The following is a 23,657-nucleotide window of genomic DNA, read 5'->3' as shown; positions in this document are numbered from 1 at the left end:
TGTTTTTGGCGTTTGCAGGAGCTGCTCGCAACCGCTGCTCAGCCCCACGCCCACAGACTTGACGGCAGTGGTGACCGTCGGCGATTGGCTGAAAGCGCTGAGGATGGAGAGATATCAGGAGGAGTTTGATCGGGCAAACATAGACACGTTAGACAGAGTCAGCATACTCACCATGGAGTAAGTTCAAGAGTCATTTCTACAATTTCAGGTTGAAAAATATTCAGCAGGTCTTGTCAGAAGTTTGCATGCCCTCGTGATATGTCACAAGATCAAAGGGTACTATTTTCAAGAAGAATAAGTTCTTTGTGTTTCTCTGTGTTTCTCAGTAATCCGCGGAAAACCATTTTAGTGGGTGTCACAGTAAACAAGCTCTTTTTATAATTGCTCACCACCTTCTTTCACGTTTCCCCTGATATTTTTAATCATTCAGCTTTGGTGATGAGCCACGTTTTTGAGGTAGGACGATCTTGTTGCCATCAAACTAACCTTCAGCTCCATCTACAGATTCTTAGTAGGATGGTGAGAACAGGTCAAATGTCATTTGTGAAAAAGTTTAGGGACAGAGATTAGACCTTTTTTGAAGTAAACTTGGAATAATCAAAGTGAAGAATGTCATATGAACTGTAAAGCATGGTGATGGGTGCATTATGATGAGGCTCAGTAGAAGTGGTGCATCAAAGGGGATGCAATAATAATTATTAAGAAGGACTTCTGCCTCAATTTTCAACTTAGAACAAAATCTAAATTCTGATGTTTTGCACTGGGAAACCATTGTGAGTTCCAACAAGACAATTATCAAAAACACACACTGGCTGATGGTAAGCGTCTGAAATTGCCGACGTGAAGCTGAACTGATTGCTGCTTGTTGCTAACTGGACTGCCCTTCTCTCTGTGTCTCGTTCAGAGATGTCCAGAACCTTGGTGTGAACCTGCTGGGCCATCAGAGGAAAATCTTCAGCGCAGCCCAGCAGCTCAGGGCCCACCTGACGCAGGGCCAGGTGGAGGTCTGAGGCCGCAGCCAGAGCACAATCTGTCCCGGTTTCCACCTCCTGTCACTCGTCATTTTTATTTCATGGGGGCACTTGCAATTAAGCAGAAACGGAAAAAGAGGACCCGCTAAAAGCGTCACTCTGAACTGTATATTCTTAAAAAAAAACCTGATGCACCACGGTAACGGAACGCCCTCCCACTGGAAAGAACAGAAGAAAGGTGCACCATGGGAGCTGAAGTCCAGGTCAAACGGAGGTTTGTAAGATTTCTGAAGAGGACTTTAACGTTTCTTTTTTCCTGTGCTTTTCACTTGTCTTTTCATCATCATTCTTTGCCCTTTCTCGCTGAGACTCTATCCCATTTCACCCGTTCCAAATGAAGTAAAACAACAAAAAAGGTTTTTCTTAAATAATAAAAAGAAAACTCAAGGAGATCTTTCCTCACAAAGAATTGCGTGAAGACAATCAAAGGTTTTGTTATTATTATTATTTTTTTAGTTATTTGTAAAGCTCTATCACTTCCTCTCTACTTAAACAACCAAACTACCTAACAGCCTACAGTGGCTGAATTTTGCTTTCAGAAAAATATAAAGTTTGTTTAGTGTTTAAGCAAAAGTGCGATAAACCACCAATCCAAAGTCAGTAAGTCACTGGGAAAACTCAAATGAAAATGTTTTTGTATGAACACTCTAAGCCATGTTGTGTCCTTTTAGAAGGCAAATCCAGGTCTAGAAGAAGCTCCTCTCTTACGGTCCGCGCCGTCCTCGGTGACGGCAGACCTCCCACATTAAAATTTCACCAGAACCGTGACAGAAACAGAAGCCAGCAGCACCGTATGTGTACATTTCACACGTCACCTCTGTTTCATTCAATTGCCTGAGTAAAGACACCCAGTCACTGGAGCATGGTGAATGTGAGAAACGGGAAAGACGGAGAAAATCTGATCTGATTTACACCTGGAGGAAGCAAGATGCTTTGTGGCAGTTTGACAGAAGCACGTGTGTGTGTCTGCGTGTGTGTGCGTGTGTGTGTTGTAAGGATGACTGTGCTGTTATGTCCACCAGGATTTTTGCTGTAACATGATTTTGTGTGTGTGTGTGTGTGTGTGTGTGTGTGTGCGTGTGTGTGTGTGTGTGTGTGTGTGTGTGTGGATGCATTAGAGATGAGTGTGTCAGGCTACACACACTTCTAGCAGTTTATTTGTATGAGGGTTCACCACTATTCTGTAATTGTGCAAATTTGTAAAATAAATATGATTTTATTTAAAAAACAAAAAAAGCATTGTTTATTCTTTCCTTTCAGTTTGTCTTTATTAGCGAAATTAACATTGTAAGATTTTCTGATAACTTTTTATTGTTTTAAGTTATATTTAAATAATTTAGAGTTTTCTAATGATGTACAGATGATGTATTAAAGTTTTCTGTCATAAATCACAGTATTTAAATAGAAGAAAAAGTAATGAGCTATTCAACCATTTTCTTATAAAAGCAGCACTTTTATAAGACACAGCGTCTTATAAAAGTGTTCTCACCCATAAACTTTAATATATTTTTACAGCAAAGTGTTTATTGGTATTAAGCGACTGATCAACATAGTACAGTGCCTAATTGTGACATCAGAAGAAAATGGTTTTAATTTTTTTTTTTACAAAAACTATGAATTGTGGCAGGCTTTTGTATTTGTACTTTTATTTCTCTAAATGAAAAGAACAGTGCAAGAAATTAGGGGATCGGGAGCAGAAACACCCTGCTGGACATGTTGCCTGTCCACTGCATGCTTATGTAAAGAAAAGCAACCATGCATACACATAACTCCTAATAGGAATTTAACAAAAATGAATCGGCCTCATGTTTTTTACAGTGGGAGGAACCTGGAGTACCCGGAGATAAAATGCAAACTCTGTGAAAACAGACCCCAGGCCGGGATTCAGACTCAGGACCTCCTTGCTGCAAGGCAACAGTTCTAGCAACAGCATCCTTTATTTATAATAAAGAGAATAAATTATTATCAATAGTAAGAATACTACAGCTAAGGAAATTATATCTTCATCTTTTTTTTTAAACTTGCCCATTTTACATTTTGGAAACAGTTTTGCATAATTCATGCAATTTCTTAATGAGCCTGTCTCAGATGAAGTCTATTAAAACCATTTGAAACATTTCATATCATGTGTTTGCGCAGATTTCCATAAATACCTAGGTTTAAATAATGTTCAAAGTGTCCTGAATATAACCATCTTAGTGAGAAATAAATCTTTTTCAGTATTGCAGTCACCTTGTGACATCACCTTCACAGTGTTTCAGAGTGAACTTGTTGTTCCTTTTGTTCCACAGATCAGCAGCTTTTAGCAGAATCTCAGCTTAGGATCTGTGGATCAGCACCAGCCCAAATGCAGACACAGACCCTGGTAGCCCTCATCTCCCCCAGCTGCTGATGGCAGAACAGATCTAAAACGAAACCAAGATTTCATGCACATCATATTACTTCACCCGCATGTCCTATTTTCATTAAACATCCGGCTGCAGGGCAGTCGGTGACCCCTCTGTAAGACACGACACTCATCTTAGCACCTGGTTATGACATAACCCGATACATTTGTAGAGAATTTTTTTGTTTCATTGAAGTTTGGTCTCAATTGGTTCACAGACTATATTACTCTGCATATATACCAAATAAAATCTATGTTATTGAGAATAAAGTCTTCAGTATGTCAATTAAACTTTACTTGAAACACATTTGTTATAGACTGATAACACAAAATATATTCAGTGAAAGTATATTGTCAAATTTGTGGAAACATTTCCCAAAACAAACCTGGGAAATGAGAACCTTTCTTTCTGCAAAGCAGTTTTAGGCGGAATACAAAACCCTCTTCAGTTTCTTTTCATTAATAAATTCATAATTCAGTTCTTATTTAAAACAAACGACGGGGCAATGTTTCAGTGTTTTGATCTCCAGCTTCATCGTATCAACAGACTCTGGCAGAAATAGCTTCTGTGTGATGCCTCCTGTAACCATTTACCAGTCTATGACATCTGTCTGAGGAGGTTCTGACCCATTGCTCTGTCGGATGAGCGGGTTATGACCATTTCAAGTCATCCCAAAGGATCATTGTCAATGAGATCAAGATCCAGGTTTTGGCTCAGCCCAGAATCTTTTATTTCTGTTTCCCAAGGGTTTAGCTGAGGCTGCTACAGGTTCCATAATTACATCTGAGGAGTTTTTGGATGTCTGGATCTTTCCTTTAGAGACTTGATGAGATGCTCGGTCATCCACGGGGGGATCAGAGTAGAGCCGCTGCTGCTCCGCATCAAAAGGAGCCAGTTGAGAGGCTCTAGGATCTGGTTAGGATGCTTCCTGGTGATGTGTTCCCACCAGAACGAGACTCGGAGGAAGATCCAGGACACACCTGAGGGACTGCGTCTTTACTGGTCTTGGGATTCCTGGGGGAAGTCTGTCCTCTATGTTTAGGCTGCGGCCTCCGTGACCCGACCCCAGATTAAGCGTAAGATAATGCATGAATAGATGATGGAGAATCTTTTCATTCTTCAAATCCCTTTCTGCGTTCATGAACTGCCACAGTTTTGGTCAGAGGGCTTCAGAATGCTGTTCACTCTTACTCCACCAAAGTAATTGTCTGAGGTTTCTAACCATGTTCACCTGACATAATGCACATTTCAGCCATTTTATGTAGGAATACATGTGAGGATGTCCTACTTCATTCCCCACCAGAAGTAGAATCTGTTATCACATTTTATCATTTTAAATCGTCTTTTTTGTTGTTGTTGTACATTTCCAAATATGTTAGAGACACTCAGAGGGAGACTCGGATTACATGGAATTTTCCACCGGACCAAATGGCGTCATCGGGAGGAACGATCATATTTAATAATGATATAAAGATGTTTAAATCTAACAATAAATACAAGAAACAATCGATGTTTGAAACTTTAATAGGTTTGTTTGTTTTTTTTATTAATTATATTTCACTGCTGCGCCTCTTACATAATAATCATGTAACACGAGGCCTTGAATGAGTGCCAGCTGCCCTAAATGCACCATCTACACATGTAATGAATGTTTTCGACGGCAGCCCGACTCAAATTAATAAGGCCTGGGTCCTGAAACACTTGCATGAAAACCACAAAGTCATGTTTTTTATGGTGTTATTGTTTCCCTATAAAGACATTAACAGCGTGGAAGCCGCCGGTCTTTATGACAGTGCTTAAAAATCCGTGCTCCCTGTCTGGTAAACAGCTATTATCTCCACAATATGAAATGACGGCCATTTGCGCAGTCATCACCGGGGCCTCCTATAGTGTCTGCCTAAACCCTGTTTATCCTGCGGCTAACCTCTCCGCCTGAGTCACGAGCTATAAACGATACAGGAAAATACTCTTACACGACAACCTGGGTGACCAGATTGTTGTATAATTCTACTGAATCAGTAGTTTACATGTGATGTAGCTGTTTTGGAGTAAAATCTGTTAAATAAAAGCTCAGTTTCTCCTTTTTTTTTTTTTTTTTTTACAGATGAAACTTTTTGTTTTGTTTTTATGCTCTGTGAGGAAAGTGACAAGGCCTTATTGGAGATGACGCTGCCTGCCTTCCTCTAAATGATCATTAAGGTCTTTGAACTGCAGCAATTACCGTTTTTGTGATCGCTCCTGTTGACACATGAATGGCGCCCAACATGTTAAATCACTGTGAATGAAGCCATTTGCAAGGTGTTTGCTAGAGCAAGCTGCAACACGCAGAAAAATCACGTCGTCGTCTTCTTCCTTTCCCCAGCAATTTCTCCAACTTTTAGAGCAATTTAAAAAGATCCTGCAGCTTGGACCGACATGGCTTGATGCGAGGTTTAGATTACAATCCTGCGTTTGAGCAATTTCCAAACCGGTTTGCCTAACCGTTCACCCAAAGCATTGACCATGAAGTGAGGATAGTCATAAAGCTGCAGAATTTTTATAGAGGCCATGCAGGTTTTGTTGGTAACGAAGGGGAATGCAGATCGGCCTGGTAATGGCCTCCATAAAGTCCACACTCTCCTTTCTGGGATGTAAAAAATGAAGACCATGATAAATAATTCTGACCCTGGCTCAAATGTTTTTTCTTTCAAGTTATTCCTGCACAATTTTAGATGTGAGCTCAGACGCACTATGATGCTGAAATATGAAATCCCTTTTCACGTTTAGGTTTCAAACTAAAACCTCAAAGTTTTGGATCAAAGCCAGCTGATATTTGGTCATAATTTAATCTCCCCTGATAAAAACAAACCGTAAAACTGCTGCATCTGCAGAAAAGCAGCCCCAGAGCATGATACTGGATGTCTGGATTTATTCCTTATATATGACATAAGGAATAGTGTTCTTTAGGTGAGGTTCAGTGTCGATTCTTTACCAAATGTTCTCTGTAGATAATTGCCCAAAAGTTCAGTTTTATCAGATGGCAACACAATCGCACACAAACTTTTAGCCAGATCTGGATGATTTCCTCCTGTCGAGCCTCTTGGCAGCTTCCCTGATGACTGTCAGTCTTGTCAGTAATTTTGAAGAGTTTTACTGATTTCAATTTTGTCTCACATTTTACACAATAACCTGTTACTAAATTCACTGTCTCATGCATCTTTATCCTGACTGATACCTTTAAACAATGACCTTGGTCATTTCTCTGTAAATGGCTTTAGCAAATGAGGAAAAGTAAAGAAAATTCAGTTAAGACAAGTGAATTATTATTATTCGAGGTTAATCGAATTCAGTTTACTTCATGGGAAACGTGAATGACTGACTGCTGACAGGAACGCTTTTTTGATTATGCTTCAAAAAAATCTTTGGTTTAAGGGTGTGCAAACTTCTGTAACAAAATTTTGGCATGTTTTAATTCGTTTTAATCTTACTGAACCAAAATTGTATCATATGTGTGGAAAAAGTTTACATTTTTGCTTCACAAAAAACATCTTGACAGAGAAGTACACACTTTAGAGCTCTGGGAATGTCAGGGATTGGAACCAGCATCCCTTCACCCTAAAAGTAAGTGAGCTTCACTGGTAATTTTAAATCATCATGATGAAGGTGCTCAAAGTCAACAAGTGGACCGAAGCTTCAAACACAACTTTCTCTGTGGTATTTCTGTAACCAGCAGGTAAAGTCTATACCTGCTCATTACCACCTCACTGTCCCTGCCTCACCTGTCCTCTCCCCGCCCATTCATTCCCAGTCCCACCACATGGCTCCTCCCCTTCCACGCTGGGGTCATATATAATTGCAAAGCCTCTGGGATTTCCACTCAGGGACATTTTCAAGTTGCTGAGCCCAAATTTTAAGGGTTATGACTGAGGAGTTGTAAAAGAAGAGAAGCAGCGCTTTTTTTTTCTGTGAGGGTAAGACGGCCTTTCACTTTCAAACGCCTAAAGAAGATGTTTCTGCTTTTAAAATTATTCACACTCATTGCAAATGTAGACCTAAATCGGGTATGTTGACCTGTAAATAACTAAAACCCTTGCATATCACTTTTCCAGTTGAACATCAGGACTCCATGTCTCCGTCTCTGGCTAGATCTGCTCCCAGCGAGCTCAACCACTGGTGGACCCAGCTGAGGTTTCGCCTTCAGAACAAGAAAGGATGGAACGAAATGCTGGACGAGACATTTCTCTACTATACAAAAAAGTATTACATTACCTGAAGTCACTGCAACTGTTTTTTTTTTTTTTTTTTGCCAGAATGCATTAAAAGTTTACATTTTGTGGCTTTCGTATTGTTTTGCAGCATAAATGACATTCCTCTCTTCTACGCGGCTAAAGACAACAGTGTTGGCTGCATAAAGAAGTTACTGAGCTGTGCTTCCACCAACATATTTGAGAGAGGTAGGAATAGCACTAATAAAAAAGAAACCTTTTTGTAGTGTTTATCATCACTGTAACATTAAAATAATTCCCGTCACTCAGGCTCCCTCGGTGAGACGGCTCTTCACGTTGCTGTGATGAACGACAACCTGGACGCCGCCGTGGCTCTGATGGACGGAGCTCCCGACCTCATCAATGAGGCCATGACCTCTGAGCTTTTTCAAGGTTCAAGAGTGTTAACACGCCTAAACTTAAACAGAGATGCACATTATTAAAATGTCAAAGTCTTACTGTTAAAAGAGAGAAACCCAACTAGACGTGCGATAAGTAGAGGAAAAAGCAAATGAACAGCAGACAGAATCTAAAATTTAAAAAAAAGACGATTCTGATTCGAAGTAGCAAACATGTAAAATTAGATTTCATCAAATCTTTAGACAAAGCAAAATTTGCTGATGTAAGTGTAAATAAATTGTCCAAATCTTGGTCTTTACAGCTTTTCCCTCCGCTAGAGGAGAGCGGTAAACAATGAAATGTATCATCAGCCGGGCTAGCTGGGTGCATTTCAACTGTTCATGATAACAAGGCCGTTGACATGCAGATTAGCACTCAGAGTCATTTTAGTTCGAAGCTTCACTTTGAACTAAAAAACTATGGGACACCTGAGATAAAAAGCTGCACTTTTTGCCTCAGGTGTCCCACTGCTGTTTCTGCAGGCTGCTGAGATTTCTAACATGCTTTAGCGCACCAAAACCTTCTGACTTCTTTGAAATAGTTTGGTTTGCTCGCAGTGTTGGGAATTAGCTGCTTATATCAGAAGGTAGTTTTGGGGGGCGAAATGATCAGTTTGATTGTTGACATGTTCTTGTTGTTTTTATTAATTGTCTGGTGAAATACTTACTGAGACGTTTCCAGTTGCACAACTTTTTAAATGCCTAAAATCTCCTTGTTGGACTCTGTATGGGGGCCTTGAGGAAAACCGTCACTGTTTCCCAGTATTTACACAAAAATTTAGAAGAAAAGAATTAATTTACTATCTGTCATTTTAACATCTATAACATTTAATTAAATTGCTAATTTGAATCTAAGCAAACATAAGCAGCTTTTCATAAACTGCTTATTGATAAGGAAATTATACTTTTGTGTTTCTTCTGCTCTTTACAGTATAACCAAAAGAGGACTAGATATTTCTCAGGTTATTTGCTTGAGTTGCTAGCCTGCAGTCAGCTGCTTATCAGAGATGTCACTTAATGCTTTTTATCATCGGGTTAGTGCTGGGCAACCTGGGAAAACTTTGATTGCTCCAGTATTTTCTCTGCCATCTCAATAAAATGACTTCAAACATTTGAAATGGTACGATCGAATATTTTATGGGTTCTGAAACTGTGACTTTGGTAAATAAACTGAGAACAGGAGGTTGACCAGCCTTCTCTCTTCAACAGTGGACCATTATGACCTTTCTGAGTGAACTTGTGTTTTCTTTATTTAGAGGCTACATTTGAAAATACAATTTATCCAATTTATTGATATCCAATCAAATCATTTAGTCAGACTCAGTTTAATCCAGTTTTTAATGCGGTTCTGTCAAATTCAGTTGATTATTTATTTCCAGATAATAAAAATATATATATATATTGAAGTTAATAATCATTAATTTTGGGAATTAATTTCTTTCTTTTCAAATTAAAGTCACGCTAGATAAATAAATCTTTCTAATCTAACATGCTGCCTTTTTTTAAGACTTACACTTTTCAAAAATGGCCATAACGTTGTTTATCTGTCTGTACCTCAGGTGTCACTCCTCTTCACATCGCTGTAGTGAATCAGAACCTCAACCTGGTTCGTCATCTGATCAGCCGTGGAGGAGATGTCATCAACCCTCGAGTCACTGGTCTGTATTTCAGGAAGAGGATAGGAGGACTTTTTTACTGCGGTAAGTCAGCACAATCTCGCAATAACAACATACCAGGGATATTGATTTGTTTCTGGTATTTTTGGGGTATTTGTGTAAAATAAACTTCTGTGTTGTCTTTCCATGTGATAAAAATCATTTTTATACATCTGTGTTTGCGCTACAGGTGAGCACATCCTGTCTTTTGCTGCTTGTACCGGTAATGAGGACATCATCGCCATGCTGATCGACGCTGGGGCCAGCACCAGGATCCAAGACTCTCTAGGTCTGAAATCCCAGTTCAAGAATTGGAAATTTAATTACGATTGACTGACATAATAACATGACATGTGGTTCCAACTATAACAAAAAATTTACAAATAAACTCTGTTAATATGCCTTTATTTTATTTTAATTTATTTGGCTTTTATCTCCATCTCATCTTCTAGGAAACACACTGCTTCACATTTTAATCCTGCAGCCCAATAAGACCACAGCGTGCCAAGCCATTGACCTGATATTGGCCCGTGATGTGGAGCTGGACCAGCCGGTGCCCCTCGACATGGTGCCCAACAACAGAGGCCTCACACCTTTCAAGCTGGCTGCCAAGGAGGGAAACATCGTGGTGAGTGCAGAGCACAGGAGGAAAAGAAAGCTGGGGCAGAGTATTTCACTAATGCAGCGTTTCTCTCAGGTGTTTCAGCACCTGGTTAATAAAAGGCGCGTCGTCCAGTGGAGCCTGGGCCCCTTGAGCTCCCACCTGTACGACCTGACTGAAATCGACTCGTGGGCTGACAACATGTCGGTGCTGGAAGTGATAGTGAGCAGCCAGAAGAGAGAGGTAGAGATCACATAGGTGTTAAGATTTAGTATTTGGTTTGATTTATCGATTCATTTTGCACCGTATATAAGAAAAAGACAAAAATGCATGTCATACCCTTAACTGGGTAATATATATACATATATGGAGAAATATGTACAATAAAGATGCATGCAGTACAGACAAAACATTGTCTAGGTTGTCCAGTTAATGTTTTATGTAATGCTACTGTAGTTAACACAGAAACAATAAATGGATGTAGCTTGAAAAGGATTGGGAAGAAAACAAATGTATTTACTCGTGCTGTTTGTCCACACATATACCATGTGGTTGCCACTGTAATTTGAGATTTGGTCAAATTTGTGTTATGAAAACAATTATATTTACTAATTTGAAATATTGGCAAATATTTCAAATTGGTAAATATATTTTAGTATTTTAGTAAGTATGAATATTGCAGTGGAAAAATAATACTTAGTTTGTTTGTTTTTTAAAGGCGAGGGGGATTCTGGAGGTGACTCCTGTGAGGCAGCTGGTCAGACTGAAGTGGAATCTGTATGGAAAATATTACCTCAGGTAGTTTCATCTTTGTGCGGAGTAAAAAGAATAAATGAAATGTAGATGGATACACCGTGTTTTTAACAGTGTTTTTTCTCCACCTCTCCTACGTCAGACTGCTTCTGCTCCTGTATCTCCTGTACATAGGGACCTTCACCCTGTCCTGTATCTTCCGCCCTCTAAAGGACGCTGACAGGAACTACACAGACACGGACAGGGACAAAACCATCCGGGTTCAGAAGACCCTCAATGTGGGTTGCACTCATGAATTCATAGCACAAATGTTGAAGTTTTAGGTTTACCACATACAATTAAAACTGTTTTTTGAGCATAAGCAAACCTCAACAGTGCAGTTACATAATGTTTGAAGCTTACTTGAGCAGATTTAACTTTATCAAATAATTTGTAATAATTGATAACATTTTTTTTTATTATTGTATTTATCGGAGATTCCTGTTTAGAAGCACAGATTTTGCATTCAGACTCAGCTTGACAGTTAAAATCTGAAGATACAATGTGACATAATTTATATTATTTAGATAAATGATTATAATTAAGTTTCTCATTGGAAACAATCATGTCCTATTTAACTACGTCGACTTTAAGTTTAATTAATTTAAAGTGATTTCACATCAAACATGTATCTAAACAGATACATTTCTTTTATATGCAGTAATTTCTTTATACCTGGAACACAGCGTTTATACTTCTTTAATAACCATCCATGGTGAATAAATAAACTGTGTTTCAGTTGCATAATCTGTAATCTATCATTTAATTAGATTACATGCATTATTTAGTTAAAACAAAATACCACAACAAAAGTAATAATTTTGTTTAAAAAAGCAGTAGTGCCACAACACTTTAAGGAATCACATACAGGAAATATGGAGGAGATGTTTTATTTTTAAATTTATAGTTCTGAGGTTATAATATCATATTCTGAGAATTAAAGTTCTTGAGTCACAATCGTCCAGATTAACAGAAGTAAACCCATTTAAAACATAACTATGTGTCTAATGAATTTATGCCATATAGTTTTAATTTTGGAAATTAATTAGCTGTTCAATGATATTCCCATTTATTGTGATTCACATGTATTTGCTCACCTGTTCCTCTGAACGTCTATAAACAAACTAGATGTTGATGAACTGGTGTGAAGGCATGTTTCCTAATGTTCCCTTTTTTAACTCATCTTCAAACTATTCAGTCGACAAAGTTTTCAGGGGTTTTTTTTATCCCACCACATGGATGTAAACATCAAACTGCTCACTGTATTTTCCTGCTCCTTCTTCAGGAGAGTTATGTGACTTATGGCGACAGTCTGCGGCTGGCTGGAGAGGTCATCAGCGTCCTGGGAGCTATACTCATCCTGGTGCTGGAGGTCAGCACATGACTCATGTCCTATCTTTATGCTTTTATGAAGCAGTTGTGTGTGCTAAAGCATCCCCCTCTGTGTCATTTTACCAACAGATCCCTGATATACTGAGAGTCGGAGCAAAGCGTTACTTCGGCCAGACGGCATTGGGAGGACCCTTCCATGTCATACTGTAAATAAAAACATTTTTACAGCAGGGACACAACAGCAAAATTCACAGACATGTTGTTTGACGCTTCTGTTGTTGTCTGTGATGTTTTGTGCAGAATAAGCTACGCGACCTTGGTGGTGCTGCTGTGTGTGTTCAGAGTATGTGAGGTGCACAGGGAAAGGGAAGTGATGGCGGTGTGTCTGCTTCTTGGCTGGTGCAACGTCATGTTCTTCGCTCGTGGGTTTGAAATGCTCGGCCCGTACGTCATCATGATACAGAAGGTGAGAAGGAGTGTCAAAGTTATGTGTTGCTTTGCAATACGCCAACATATTACAGCTGTTAATGGTACAGTACAATGTGACAGTGTGATTTATGTGGCTTTTTTTTTTAAAAATCCTCTTTCTTTCATTTCCTCCTAGATTATATTTGGAGACCTGACAAAGTTTATGTGGCTGAGTGTCATTGTCCTCATCGGTTTTTCCACCTGTAAGTGTTTATTCTTGGTGTTGTTTTTACATTTTTCGAAATAGTTTTTCTCGCTCACATGTTTGTCTAATCTCCCCCTTAGCTCTTTGGATGGTCTACATGACCCAAGACCCAAGTTCTATCCCTCAGTACACGTCCTACCCCATCACCCTCTTCTCCGTGTTTGAGCTCAGCGTGGGACTGATCGACCTGCCTGTGGACCACACCTTCACAACACCCCCCATCGTCCACGTGCTGCACGTCTGCTTGTCTATGGGCTGCTACCTGCTGCTGAGCAACGTGCTGATCGCCATGATGAGTGACACACAGTGGAGGGTGGCCCAAGAGAGAGACGAGCTCTGGAGGACTCAGGTAGCTGTGAAGAGTGCTCACGTCATCACCCTGTCAGCGTGGATTCAGCACTGCTGCGTCATGCTTACAGCTGGGATATTTGTTGTTCAGGTTGTAGCCACGACTTTGATGCTGGAGAGGAGGCTTCCTCGCTGTCTGTGGCCTCGGCTCGGCGTGTGTGGGCTCAGCTTCGGCCTTAAAGAGCGCTGGTATCTCAGGTAAGAGAATGCGGCTCAGATCTCAAAGAGATAAATTGTTTAAATAGTGTATGATAACAAGAGCCGGAAAAGGCTATTACTAAAAACAAACTCTTCAAATCAGATCTTAAATTGGCTCAAAATAATAATAAAAAAAGTGCCACTTTAAGTTTGTAAGAAAATCACTGTGGCTACAAGTCATTTAACATTCAGATGGACGAAACATCCATCCATCTATTTTCTTACACCCTTGTCCCTTAGTGGGGTCGGGAGGGTTGCTGGTGCCTATCTCCAGCTAGCGTACCAGGCGAGAGGCGGGGTCACCCTGGACAGGTCGCCAGTCTGTCGCAGGATGGATGAAACAATTCCAGACAAAAATCGGTTAGAAGCTGCAAAAGACTTAAAAATGAGCTGATGCTTTACCCACCAGCAGGTTAACGACCCTGAACAAACATCCAGAAATCCAAGAAATGATGTACATTAAAGCATCCAACAACCCAAGGATCAGTAGCTAAACCTAAAAATTGCAGTCGACAAACACTTAACGTTCATTCTGAGTCTGAGATGCTCTTTAAAGACAAATATCAAATAAAAATCAGCCTCTAGTTGGTCAAAACTGGCAGAGAATCGCCTCAGAAGACTTGTAGTTGTTTTTGCAGAGATAGGAGGTTTTATAAAGATGGACTGAAGGAGCCTGAAAATAAATTCACTCCACAATTTTCAGACCCACATTTTGTAAAAATCTTCAAAAGCATGTAGCATTTTTGTCTTGGTTTGTCCTTTAAAACCTGAGTGAAATACTGATGTTGGCTTAGGATAAAATGTGAAAAAAATTTAGAGGGCATTGTGATAAACAAAAAAAAGAAGGAGGGAATTGATTGATCATGAATGTGTGAGATCCTTGTCCTCGGAAAGTGCTGGATTATAATCAAACCAGTGGAAATCATTCAATATGAAAGCCTGTGGTGGTTTATTTTATTATTCTAATGATGTTTTCCACATATTTATCATCACTTTTTTTCTTCATTGCTTTGGACCTCGAATGGAAATGTCACTTCACTATTTGTAGAAGAAAAAAATTCAGTATTTTATGCATTAAAGACTTTTTGCACTTAAGATTTTTTTGTTGTTGTTGTTGTTTTTAACAAGCCCCTCCCAAACCACATTCTCTGCTAGATGAGACAAACCTCCTGTAGAATGAAAATAGCCTCAGAGATAAATTGATTTGTTTGACTTTCTGAAAAAAACATGTACTGAAAAGATCAAACTGAAGATCTGCTGATTCTTTACGGTAAAAAGGCACAACTTTTATAATTAACCAGTGTATTGTTGTCCTAAAGCATTCCAAAGTCTCATACTGTAACTTAAAGTGAGGTTTAGTTTAAAAAGTTACCTTTGCAGCAGTTTATTTACTTTCAATTTAATTTTTTTAATGTCATTTTTAATTGCTCTACTCTGTTTTATTTTTCATTTTAGAAAAACTCTTTTCAGTAGAACTGGCACAGAAAAGATCTCTGGGTAATCAATCAGTTAAAAGTGGAAGGGACCTTCAAGGGTGGTGCTCCCCCTGGTGGTGGCTAAACTACACAGCAACTTAACAGTAAAGCACAAATAAAAGCGGAGAGTCAAACAAACATTTTGTCAGCCGAAACAGTCTTATAGATGTTTCTGTTCACATTAAAGCAAGCTGCTATAGGAACTGAATTAATCCAACCATTCAGTTCATCCATTCCAAACTTATCCTGGTTACCAAACAATCTTATCTTCACACTATTATTCAAACAAGTCAAACATGTTTTCTATCCAAGGAAATCAAATAGATTGCCACAAAGTCGTAAATATACAAACTATCAAAAGGGATGAAAATGATCAGCACCACGTTTACTTTTTTAATTTGACTTGACTGAAATGAAACGTGACCTCCAGTCCAAGAGCGTGTTTTGAGTTTGAACGCTGTTCATGTTCCATAAAAGTTCGCCGACTGCGACTTACTGAAGCTCCTCTTCTGCAGAGTGGAAGACAGGAACGACCCCCTGATGCAAAAGATGCGACGCTACGTCAAGGTCTTCTCTAGCCTGGATGAGAAGGAGGGCGTCGAAAAGTCAGACTCAGCGAAGGACAGCCCGGTGCTCCGACACAAAAACACAGGCAAGAGGAAGGCACAGAAGGGGTGGGAGATGATTCGGAACAGTTTGGAGATGGAGCAGAAGGAGCCGATGGAGATGCAGGACATCAGATACGTTTAAAGCGAAACTCTACCTGATCATAATCTAAACTTTTCGAAGCAACGACACGCCGCTGACTTGAAGATGTATCTGGGGTTTTTTTTCTTGTAGTGAACTGTGCAATTATTCTTGCAGTATTATTAAGCTATAGTGAAGCATGTTATTTTTTTATAGCAATATATGTCAAAAAAAATTGTATGTAGCAGAAATGTATACAGAGGGAACATAATATTGAAACATTCCACGTGACAAAAAGGTGAACGCACACGTTTGTATGAGAATAAAGCGTTATTAAAACAAATCTACTGGTGTTTATTTGAGTCGACATGAAATGTATCATCGTAAAACATCATAGTTGATGAAAGTTAAACTGCTAAGGCACAAATCATACTACAGCAGTAAGTATAATTCAATGGCATACATTGGATTTAGTCCACAAATTTAATATATATTTTTATCTAAGAAGCTTGGATATGATTGGAGTGTGGCGTGAGAACAAGCTATTGGTTGTGTTGCTATGGAGACGATTGCTGATGAGACAGTTTCCATCAGAACTGCTGCTGACAGATGAAGTAGGTGGTGGACTGACAGGAAGCTCTGTCCCAGTTCTTCTCAGCCGGGCCGTCACTGTTCAGATAGGCACAGTCTCCACCGTGTACAGCTTCAGTCCAGTAGCTGCAAACATAACAACAATCAATGTTAACGACCAAACTGAATATACAGAATATTAAGTTCTTATGAAAGTGAAGTGTCTTTATCTTGCCATGTCGAAAACAAAATTTGCCTCGGTTCTAAAATGGAGAAATGAATTGCATTTTTTTTTATTTAGTCCCACTCGCATTTTTGATAAATGTATCACAAATGCATAGTGTGTGTATATGTTAATGTCAACTTTATTAATGAAGCACTTAGCAACAAACAATCTGCACCAAGTCCTGCACGGTAAAAACAAAATAACTCATTGGAGTTAAAAAGGAAAAACACATGGAATACATGAATAAAGTAATTAGTTTAAAAAGATTTAAAACATGCAAAAATAATATAAAGTTAAGATGTGAAGCTCTATTTAATTCAAACGCGGAAAAAGCAGAGGAAGGTTGTCATAAGCACCTCTTGAGATTGTGAGACGCTCTTATATGCATCGGTAGATTATTTCAGTTTTGGGGCTGAAGCAGTGAAGACATGATCATCTTTACTTTTCTGATTAAACCTCAGTATCTAAGAGCGACTGGTTTGACCTTAGTATTGTTGTAGAGGTTTGGCTCTAGAAGATCCTATAAATATAATGGAGCATGACCATGAAGAGCCTTTAAAATCAGGACCAAAATGTTATAAATCAATTCAGCTAGTTGAGTGAAAGCAGAACAGGAGTTACAGTTTTTTAGGTTTTGTTAACACAACAGAAGCAGCATTTTTTCATTTCGAAGGAGTGGTGTAAAATTCACATTCATCAGGACAGAGATGATCTGCTGTGATATCGTGGGTTTTATTTTTATTTTTATCATTTTTCCCAATCTGATGATTAAATGACCTGTTGGTTTCTGTATACACAGCCCATGAGTGCCCCCACCTGGTCAAATATTTGAGCTGAATTAATAGGTATCTGATTCAAAATCGCCTTATTTCAGGCAAAACAAAGCAGAAAAATTAGGATAAATTATTTAACACGATTATAAAACGGATCAATATTTAGATGTCAGTTGTTTCATAAATCATCGGAATCATCATTGAATGTTCCATGTACATTATTTCTCTACATTCACCTCTGCTGGAGTTCATTGGTGTTGACCCAGTTCCATGTGGAGTCTTCATGTCTCAGTCCAATCCAGTACTTCAGATTCCCTTTCCTTGTCAGGAAATTCTAGAGCAAAAGCAGAAAAAGATTTGCACAAAATGCACTGTGCAAATAATTATAACCTAACAAACTGCTAAAAGGGACAACAACAAGTGTCACAGTGCAAACCTGAACAGTCTGGTTAGTAACAATAGCCAGAGATCCTCCACTGGAGCTGCAGTTCTTCTGACTCTCAGACCAGGTCAGTCTGGTGGTGGACAGGAAGAAACAGGATGTGCCAAAGGTGAGCCAGCCGCTGGCGCACTGCCGGCAGGGAAGCTCTAAAAGATGAGGCAGATCAGGTGCGTTAAAGCCTAACACAAAAAAATATGATAAAAAAAAAAAAACTCTGTAAATTTTCACTAATACAGATGTTTAGGTAAATAAAAAAGTTTTTATTTTTTTACGCTCAATACAGTCATTTCTGTCATGAGTGCTTTCAAAATGATCCAAAATTACAAACTGATGGTTCCTACAACCCTGTAAACTACAGAAGTGCAACATAGTTTACGAGTGAAATGACCAACACCATAACAAAAAAGATCTCAACAACTTTGCTCCCACAGTTGAGTAACAACTTTAAATGCCTTCGACATATTGTTAATCTGCTCTGGGCTGTTTTCAAGGTTTGATACTTTGTTTTGTTCTTATTTGTCAGTGGAATTTGCTGTCATGGTCAGAGAGAACGAGACGAAAAGCAAAACACCTGCAGAAAGATTGGATAACTTCTGATCAGACAAAGGTCTGGTAAAACAAAACTATCTTGAAAAATACAATAAAAGATAAAGTATCGGATGTTTAAAGGTTTATTTTGTCAAATGTACACTTACTCTTGAATGTCATCTTTGGGAAGCGGTTCTGGCAGTCCTCCAGGCTGCATGTTGGAGAAGGCCTTTGTCGGTCATTAAATCTGCTATTTCCTTGGCAGGGTGTGGGTTGAGTTTGGACTAGAAGACAGAGGACATTGAGAAGAGATATGAGGGCAAGAACAGCACCCTCAGGCTGCAGCTCTGCAGCCAGCAATGGACTGCATGGGAGATCTGTTGTTGTAATGAAAGCTGGATCAAAGAATAAGATATTGCTTCCTAAAGCATGCTGGGTTTTCACTGTCTGCTATAATAACCTACTTTAGATCCGACATAGGTGTGTGATTTAGTTGCACTAATGCATGGCGGCGCGTACTCACGTTTCACACCGAGAACGACGACCACTACGAGAAGAATGAGGCAGATTATTGCGAGGATGAAACCCAGCAGACGGTGCCGTCCTGTTTTTCCTTCATCCTGTTTGCCTGAAGAGGAGAACCAAATGTCAGTGAGCACTTACTAAGACCACCGTCAGAGTGGAAAAAACACTTCATCCCTACCTTTCTTTCCCTGCAGCTCAACTGACAATTTTGCTTCATCTGGTTTCTCTTTTTTATCCTCAAAATAGCTGCGAAAAAATTTGATGTACATTTAGAAAGCTGTCCTACTGCGTGCCAGGCAGGGTGCTTATTCTTTTGTGTTCTAGCTCAAGTGTGTCTTTGGTAGAGTTTAAAGAGTCTCCCTCCCACCTCAAGCACCATGACAACGCCCAGTAATTTCTAAATTATTCACGTAGCACAGAGCTTGTCCTTGAATACCCCCAAGCTTTAATCTCTTTCTCTTGAAGAAACAGAGTCTCAATAGAGACTTTGTACTCCAAAACAAGAGATAGGGTTTCACTGGAAGCCATATTAGATCCGTGTTTGGGTCACACACATCATAACGAGCGTATGCTGACAACTTCAGTGCAGGAATAGTAATTAGAACAAGGTCGTGTTCAAAACCATTTAGACAGCAATAGGAAAATAGCTCAAGAAGCTTTAGTTGTAGATGTGCATTTCTCAATATTACACTATGAAAACTCACAGACTATTGAGAACACACCAGGCTCTTGCAAAAGTCCCAATAGAATCTTTTAAAACACCTTCCCTATTTACTTTACTTTTTTGTAATGGCATGAAATTTGATACACTTGTAGAACTTCTCTACAAATATCCAAAACTTTCCTTTCCCTGTGCTTCTGCAACAAACAGGAAGTCATTCATCTTTGATTGAACTTGCAACCTTGACCTTGTTTTGGCTGCTTATAGCTTCTGCTTTTGATCAAACTCTGTAAAAGGTTTGATCAGTCGTCTTGAAATTTGGTGACTTTGCTCATAAGGCATGGGGGACCTACAGGGTTCAAAATCGTAACTTTTTATCCATTTCTGAGAGGCATAGCCAGCCTTCAAAAATTTTGACTTCCCAACAAGAAAATGAAATTACTACAGCTCTTACGAGAAAGGTCACAGAGACACAAAACTTTCTGTGATTCGTCCACATTTTTTGCAGGCTTTCGTAACGGACCCAAGAAAAATCAGCGGTGAAAAGCTCCCATCACCTAAAGCCCAACTCCAGAGAGCAGGGAGAATAATGTTTCGTTTCAGAAGGTCCGTATTTAAATTGTACTCTGAACAGTAACATAGCAGAGAGGCTTATTTTGATATATCGCCACCTGTATAGAATCATGTGTTATCTAAATGGTAGTTTGGCAAAAAAAACAAAAACGAACAAACGACTATTCAATTTAGAAAACCCGGAATAAACGTAAACTGACATGTCTGCTAAATTTAGCTCTGTAAATCTGTGGATAAACATTTAACATCTGGGTTACAGATTGATTAAATACTATTCAAAATGAATAGCATTTTCTTAAAATGCATGTAGCATCTCTTGTATTTAACCAGATAGAAATTCATGCTGTTTATTACGTATTTCTTTTATAAATTTACATGGGGAAATGGTTATAAAATGAGGAAGAACGATTCCTTTCTTCCTCTATATGTAAATGAGTTGTTTGCTGAACAAAAAAATTCACACACTTCAAGTATGCAGACCCACAGTTGTTACTGCTGCCCTTTGCAAAACCAAAAACTAGAAACCATTTCAAATCTTTTAGAGCGTGAAAGCCCCCACCACTAACTGACTCTCAGCCTGTTCATTTCTATGACATACTAAAGTGATCTCTTTTAAATTTAGCTGTTTTTATTTTTATTTTAGTACTACACATTATTTATTTTGTGAATGTTCATTTCTGCTGTGTTTAAAACACATGGACACTATATTAATGCTGATATGCAAATATATCGGTTCGGTTTCATTAGACGTGCAGAAACATGCATAAGTAAAACTACACCTTTTTTGCAGCAGTGTGAGACCAGCTGAGGTTAAATAATTTCTAAAATTATTTTTTTTATTAAAAATTTGATCAATGCTAATTAATATTTTGCTCACCATGAGTTATCACCTCCAGTATCAGCTCATCTGCTCCTTCACTGCTTTTTGGACTCCCTGACAGTCTCCATGACTGTGTCTGATTCAATCACTTTCCCAAACCTGACATTTTTTATTATTTAAAATGTGAACAATGCTAAAAAATATTGCATGCAAAAATGCTAAAGAAAAAAAACTGTTAAAGAAGATGCACCTTTTAATGCATCACAAAATTACCTTATCCAGACTAAGTAACATGCTGAAGCATTTTACATTTTAGACGTATGGTTAATTCAGCTGAGACATTTTCCTCACTTGTCCTGTTCTCTAGTCTTTGCTGTACATCCAAAAGAAAAATGCTCAATTTCTGATTTGCAGACATACCATCTCCTGGTTTGACTGCTGGAGGAAAGGCTTCTACATAGACATCCTCAGACGGAGTTTGCAGGCTTTCGTAACGGACTGGTTCTGCTTCCTCTAAAGACAAAAATACAAACACATCTGGAGCTCACTTTCAAATTTACACACAATTAATTTAAACACCTGAGCACCATCCTGTGTGCTAATTCACTAAATATCTTTTCCTCACCTTGAGTTATCACTTCCAGCATCGGCTCACCTGCTGCCTCCTCTTCGTTGCTTTGTGGGCTCTCTGTGGGGATCTCCTGCATCTCCATGGCTGCCTTTGTGTTAATTCCCTAAATTTGTATTCACCCAGAGAGTTTAAGGTCTCTGACAATTAAGGTTATGTTACTTTTTCAAAGTTCAAGCACAAATATAGAATGATGCTTAGTTGCAAATATGTATAGGTCAAATTGGTTATAAAGAAAAAAGAGCAGCTCCTTATGTCCAGTCAACGTGTGACTCATTTCAAAGAAGACTCATCACTTCCCCTTAAACATTTCTTTTTATTTTATTTAATTCTGCCCTTCCCCTAAACCGCACGTATAAAACGGACAAAAAACTTTTGGGGTTTGATCTTGCATCACCTCTTAGCTCACTTGAAAGCAGTGCAATATGTGATAATAATCTTTTTTTTTTATTATTCAGAGGAAAGACTTAGAAAAGAGAAATTCTTCTCTAAGTCTTCCCTTAGAGAAAGACTTAGAGAAGAATTTCTCTAAGTCTATGCTATGACTTAGAGAAAGCTATGACATAGGTTAAATGCTATGAAATCATTTACCTCCTTGGGCTTTATTTTTATTTTTTTTACCACATAAAAGCCTGACATATTTTGTTATATATAATGAAGAACTGTGAAATGGAAGGCATTGTTTTTGAAATGTATTGCAATTAAATATCCTCAAAGTATTATGTGTGTCTATTCAGCTCTTTTCAGTTCGATACCTTGAAGTAATTTTTTTTTAAACATGCAAAAGACTATAAAAAGAAAACTGCAAATCAAGAACCCATCTGACTACATGACATAGATTAAAAGATCTAAAGAAAGACTAAAGAAATGTCCGTCTCTAAGGAAAGTTAGGAACAACGTTATTATTTTAGTCTAAAAATGGTTTCTAACCAATATCTAAAAGGCAATGCATATCAGCTGCTCCAGATACACATCACAACAATCAATGCAATATGAATAATTAGTTTTGTTTAATAAAGTATAAATCCTGCCACAATTAGTGGTACCCCTCAAACATTTATTAATAAATGTAAGGAAGCATTACTTTTTACATTGATCTGGTCTAATATTCTCAACGTTGAATTCTTGTTTCTCATTAGCCATAATCATTCAGATTAACAGAAATAAACCCATTAAATTCATCAGTCCATGTAATGAACTGACGGATACATTTTAAATTAAAATTGTATCTATTGGTATTACTTAATCGTTCAATGAATTTATTGTGATGCACATGTATTGGTTTTGCTCTAAACATTTATAGACAAGATAATTCCTAATGAAGCGGACTCAGAATATGTTGATGAAGTGATATGAAGCCATCATTTAATGAGACCCTTTTTTTCACTTGCTTATTTTGAAATTATTCACTGTCTATCAAGTTTTCCGCTACTTACATGTAAACAAACTGAGCACTGATGCTCACTGTATTTAAAATAAAAAAAAAATTTTCTGCTGTTGTTTGTAATGTTTTTCCCAGAATAAACAATGGGTCCTTGGTGCTGCTACTGTGTGTGTTCAGAACTTGCGAGATGCTAGAAGGAAGCCGAGTTGATGGCGCTCTGTCTGGCTTTTGGTTGCTGCAACGTCGCGTTCTTCGCTTGTAGAAACCAAAACCCTCAGCTGTTTGTGGTGTCAAACTAACTGACAAAGAAATGTATAAGAAGTCAAGTTTAAGAGTGGGGTCTTGATGAGAAACCCTACATGTGGCAGAAAAACAGCATCCCAAGACTGAAACATGCAGGGCCGTGCAGAGACCACTGAAGGGGCAGGTGCTAAAAAAAAAGGGCACATCTTACCGCATTGTAGGACAGAATATTAACAAAGCCTCTCAGCTTTCAGAGCTTAATAAACCATGATAAATTGCAAAATTGTGAGATAAATCTCTATATAGAGCGTACAACTATGCATAGGTAAGATATTTTATTAGTAATTTCTTTCTGCAGGTCTATTTTGTTATAGGAAAGTTTTGCAATATTCAAACCTGCAATTTAGCAAGAAATGTAAATCAGAGCTATAAACCACCAGACACATTTTGTCTTTACAGAATT

General features: G+C 38.5%; 3 protein-coding genes across 4 annotated transcripts in view; 2 read left to right on the top strand and 1 right to left on the bottom strand.

Moving 5' to 3' along the window:
- The window catches only part of ephb6 (eph receptor B6), a 62,084-nt gene extending 59,816 nt beyond the window's left edge, over positions 1-2,268 (top strand). Inside the window, exons 18-19 of the mRNA XM_081597680.1 lie at positions 19-177; positions 905-2,268. Of these exons, the coding sequence (XP_081453806.1) occupies positions 19-177; positions 905-1,010 (265 nt within the window). The 3' untranslated portion in view covers positions 1,011-2,268. The remainder of the gene's footprint in view (positions 1-18; positions 178-904) is intronic.
- A 171-nt stretch (positions 2,269-2,439) lies between these two features.
- On the top strand, positions 2,440-16,139 carry trpv6 (transient receptor potential cation channel, subfamily V, member 6). The gene is made up of 17 exons (XM_008431487.3): positions 2,440-7,368; positions 7,507-7,654; positions 7,754-7,851; positions 7,933-8,055; positions 9,620-9,760; positions 9,906-10,004; positions 10,168-10,343; positions 10,413-10,559; positions 11,035-11,114; positions 11,212-11,347; positions 12,394-12,480; positions 12,570-12,646; positions 12,741-12,906; positions 13,045-13,111; positions 13,194-13,462; positions 13,553-13,659; positions 15,650-16,139. Exons 2-17 carry the CDS (start codon positions 7,524-7,526, stop codon positions 15,882-15,884), a joined length of 2,139 nt encoding a protein of 712 aa, XP_008429709.1. The 5' UTR covers positions 2,440-7,368; positions 7,507-7,523; the 3' UTR covers positions 15,885-16,139.
- si:dkey-26c10.5 (natural killer cells antigen CD94) lies at positions 16,133-21,814 on the bottom strand. Of its 2 annotated transcripts, XM_081597684.1 has the most exons (7): positions 21,565-21,814; positions 21,360-21,452; positions 18,884-18,988; positions 18,528-18,644; positions 17,827-17,978; positions 17,627-17,724; positions 16,133-16,538 (listed from the first exon to the last, which is right to left on the bottom strand). In XM_081597684.1, the coding sequence occupies exons 1-7, from the start codon at positions 21,650-21,652 to the stop codon at positions 16,412-16,414; spliced, it is 780 nt and encodes a 259-aa protein (XP_081453810.1). In that variant the 5' UTR covers positions 21,653-21,814; the 3' UTR covers positions 16,133-16,411. The 2 variants fall into 2 exon arrangements, with proteins under 2 accessions (XP_081453810.1, XP_008429706.1); XM_008431484.3 differs by lacking the exons at positions 21,360-21,452; positions 21,565-21,814 and adding an exon at positions 19,064-19,228.
- Between the last annotated feature and the right edge of the window lie 1,843 nt (positions 21,815-23,657).

This window comes from Poecilia reticulata, chromosome 16, assembly GCF_904066995.2.
Source record: "Poecilia reticulata chromosome 16, P_reticulata-male-v2, whole genome shotgun sequence".
In the NCBI taxonomy this organism is placed as follows: domain Eukaryota; kingdom Metazoa; phylum Chordata; class Actinopteri; order Cyprinodontiformes; family Poeciliidae; genus Poecilia; species Poecilia reticulata.
Note: the sequence above shows the minus strand (reverse complement) of the source record. Positions and strands in the feature narration are given on the sequence as shown.

Coding starts and splice junctions, on each gene's coding strand:
- si:dkey-26c10.5 (XM_081597684.1), bottom strand. CDS start 21,652: ATGGAGATGCAGGAGATCCCCACAGAGAGCCCACAAAGCAACGAAGAG. Junction 21,453..21,564: donor GCTGGAAGTGATAACTCAAG/GTGAGGAAAAGA, acceptor TTTTGTCTTTAG/AGGAAGCAGAACCAGTCCGT. Junction 17,725..17,826: donor TTACTAACCAGACTGTTCAG/GTTTGCACTGTG, acceptor CTTTTGCTCTAG/AATTTCCTGACAAGGAAAGG.
- trpv6 (XM_008431487.3), top strand. CDS start 7,524: ATGTCTCCGTCTCTGGCTAGATCTGCTCCCAGCGAGCTCAACCACTGG. Junction 7,655..7,753: donor TTTCTCTACTATACAAAAAA/GTATTACATTAC, acceptor ATTGTTTTGCAG/CATAAATGACATTCCTCTCT. Junction 10,005..10,167: donor CAGGATCCAAGACTCTCTAG/GTCTGAAATCCC, acceptor CTCATCTTCTAG/GAAACACACTGCTTCACATT.